The sequence below is a fragment of the Apteryx rowi genome, unplaced genomic scaffold (assembly GCF_003343035.1).
Source record: "Apteryx rowi isolate R43461 unplaced genomic scaffold, aptRow1 scaffold_155, whole genome shotgun sequence".
Taxonomy (NCBI): domain Eukaryota; kingdom Metazoa; phylum Chordata; class Aves; order Apterygiformes; family Apterygidae; genus Apteryx; species Apteryx rowi.
The window spans coordinates 595077-598132 of record NW_020447808.1 but is presented as its reverse complement, the minus strand read 5'-3'; the positions used below and the strand labels follow the sequence as shown (position 1 = coordinate 598132).

At 45.7% G+C, this 3056-nt stretch overlaps 1 protein-coding gene across 1 annotated transcript; it reads left to right on the top strand.

Moving 5' to 3' along the window:
- On the top strand, positions 1-575 carry POU3F2 (POU class 3 homeobox 2; the record flags this gene model as incomplete). Its single annotated transcript, XM_026059274.1, has 1 exon — positions 1-575. A coding segment is annotated over one exon (492 nt), but the record flags the coding sequence as incomplete, so codon positions are not given.
- Positions 576-3056: the final 2481 nt, after the last annotated feature.

The window sequence follows — 3056 nt, the reverse complement described above, 5'->3', positions numbered from 1 at the left end:
CGCATCAAACTGGGATTTACCCAAGCGGACGTGGGGCTGGCGCTGGGCACCCTCTACGGCAACGTCTTCTCGCAGACCACCATCTGCCGCTTCGAGGCCCTGCAGCTCAGCTTCAAGAACATGTGCAAGCTGAAGCCTTTGTTGAACAAGTGGTTGGAGGAGGCGGACTCCTCCTCGGGCAGCCCCACCAGCATAGACAAGATCGCGGCGCAGGGCCGCAAGCGGAAAAAGCGCACCTCCATCGAGGTGAGCGTCAAGGGCGCGCTGGAGAGCCACTTCCTCAAGTGCCCCAAGCCCTCCGCCCAGGAGATCACCTCGCTCGCGGACAGCCTACAGCTGGAGAAGGAGGTGGTGAGAGTGTGGTTTTGTAACAGGAGACAGAAAGAGAAGCGCATGACCCCCCCGGGGGGGACGCTGCCGGGCGCCGAGGACGTGTACGGGGCCAGCAGGGACACGCCGCCGCACCACGGGGTGCAGACCCCCGTGCAGTGAACTCGCGGCGGGCGGCGCCCGGCCCTCCTCCTCCTCCTCCTCCTCCTCCTCCTCCTCCTCCTCCCCCCAACTTTTGATTATCCTTCTTTTTTTTTCTCTTTTTTTTTTTAATTCTCCTGTCTTAAAAAAAACACACAAAAACAAAAAGAGAGCGAGCGAGCGAGAGAGAGAGCGAGAGAGCGCGAATCAAAGCAGACAGACAAAGCATCCGCACCGGACTGTCCCTTAGACGGTAGCAGGTGTAATGCTGTATTTTGACCTTTCCAGGCGAGTGCCCGTGCAATGGAGTGGAGTGAGTATCGCGCACACGCAGGCAGACACCCGGCAGGGCAGGGGCACGCACACGGGGGCAGGCGCAGGGCCAAGCAGTGCGCGGAAACTCCGTTCCTGGCGGAAAATTACGCGCTGCGCGGCTGGGGAGGGGGCGGGCGGGAGCGGCCGCCTCGGGGGGCCCCTGCAGCCCCCCTCCACACAAAGGCAGGTCACATTGTGGAATGTCGCTCAGTGTTGGCACATGCTGCTGTGTTTATTTTCTGTGGATCCCCTGTAGAAATATATTAAAAAAAGAAAAAAGAAAAAAAAGAAGAGAAAAGCTATCCCTTTTGATGTAGACAGTATTTAACCGTACGAATTTGCACTGCAAGAAAATCGAAGTTTACATAAACAAATTCATTCTTTTTTTCTTTCCTACCTTAATTTTGAAAATGACTTGCATTTTCCACAGTGAGCGTTAAGTCAACCAGTGACCGGTCTACAATATGTTCCTGTGTTATAGCCTTTGCTTTATGTGTATATGTGAACTTTTGTTATAAACAAGTCTTCTTAAATATGTGTAATGTTTATTTTCTCCTTTTACCGTAGCAAAAAAGAATACATATATCTATATCTATGTATACATATGCATGCATACATATACATACATATAAATATATATTTATATACGTATATATGCACCACCAGCTCCCATTCTCCAGAGATGTGACTCTCGTAATTGCTTAATATATGGCTCCACAGGCAAGAGTCGAGTGTGGAGAAGGGAGAATAATGCAAATCAACAAAGTAAACTTCATTTTCAGGCAGTGTTTCTGGGGGTCGAAGCACAGCGAAAGGGGGAGGAAAAAATACTCCGTCCTGCAAGACTGTTTCAGTACGAGCGAGCAAGGCCCATTGTGGACGAACTCCAGGGAAATGTGGACATGAAACACATTTCCGGAGTTTTCCAGGAGAAAGTGGCACTTCCTAGAGAGGAAAAGGGGATTCTTCAGCTCCAGCCCCCCTGCAGCCCCTTGCCGCCCCCTCTCCCGAGGCTCTCTGTGTGCCTTGGGCGTCCCCAGTCCCCCTGCCCTGGCAGCTTGTGCCCGTGGCAGCCTCCAAACTTTCTTGCGTTGAGCAGCTTCACATAAAGACAGAAACAGAAAGAACCCGAGAACCTGCTTTCTCTGCTGTGTGTGAAGGTGTGTGTGGCTGTGTGTTTATACCTGCGTGTAAACACACAGAGCATGGTCCTGTCTACATATATCGTGTGCCGTTATTTTTGCTTTACTTTCCATATTTATTTTTCTATTCATATCTAGCCCCCCAACGTCCTTTGGTCAGACGGCAGCATAATTTATTGAACGAAAAGACCAGTTTAACTTGGGCAGCCTTGTGTCTTTCACTGGGGAATGAAATGAAGTGGAAAAAAAATGCCATTTTCAATCCGTCTTTTCTCCCCTTCGTTAATAGTTTTAAAGTGCATTTCGTGACGTTAGCTTGATGGCAAACGGTTAACTTTCAAAAACAAAAAACAAAAAACAAACAAACCCAACCAAACAAAAATGAACACAAAACAAAAAGCTCTGAAGAGAAGCATAGGAGCGGGAACTCAGAAAAGCATATGTATATGTGTGTGTCTGTGTGTATATATTTATATACTTCTAAACACACACGTCTATACATATATATTAGAGAAACTTTAAACTATGATAGTTATAAAGGGATCATTTAGTCAACACAAATGGGTGCTATATAGACAAAACATTTTTATAATCTAAAAGTTTACTTAGTTGAGTGTTGGACAATTATGGAGAAAAACAATGAAGCATTCTCTCGCAGAACTATCATATAAATATTGCATTCAGTAGCTGAGGCTTTAGAATATGTTTCTCATTGTCTTTTAAAGCGCCTGTGACATTTGATTTTTTCTTTCTTTCCTTCTTTCTTTCTCTTTCTTTCTCTTTCTTTCTTTCTTTCTCTTTCTTTCTTTCTTTCTTCTTGGTAAGACAGATGATGATTTCTAAGAGGCACATGCATTAGCCTTTTTCCTAGTTTTCCAACGATTGTTACAATGATACGGGCACCAAGCTTTTTTTTTTTTTTTTAATGTATTGAGCTGCTTGTTATTTAAAGTGTTGAGGACTAGCGCCTAGCGAAGTGAATCAGATCAGGGCAGATCCAGTGGTAAAGGGAGGAAATGAACTTTCAGACACTTATTAATATGGGTGTAAGATCAGAAAACGGAGTCAGAGGATGTTTGAGAAAAGCCTCAAACTCCAAATAGGTTTACTATAAAAAAAAAAAAAAAA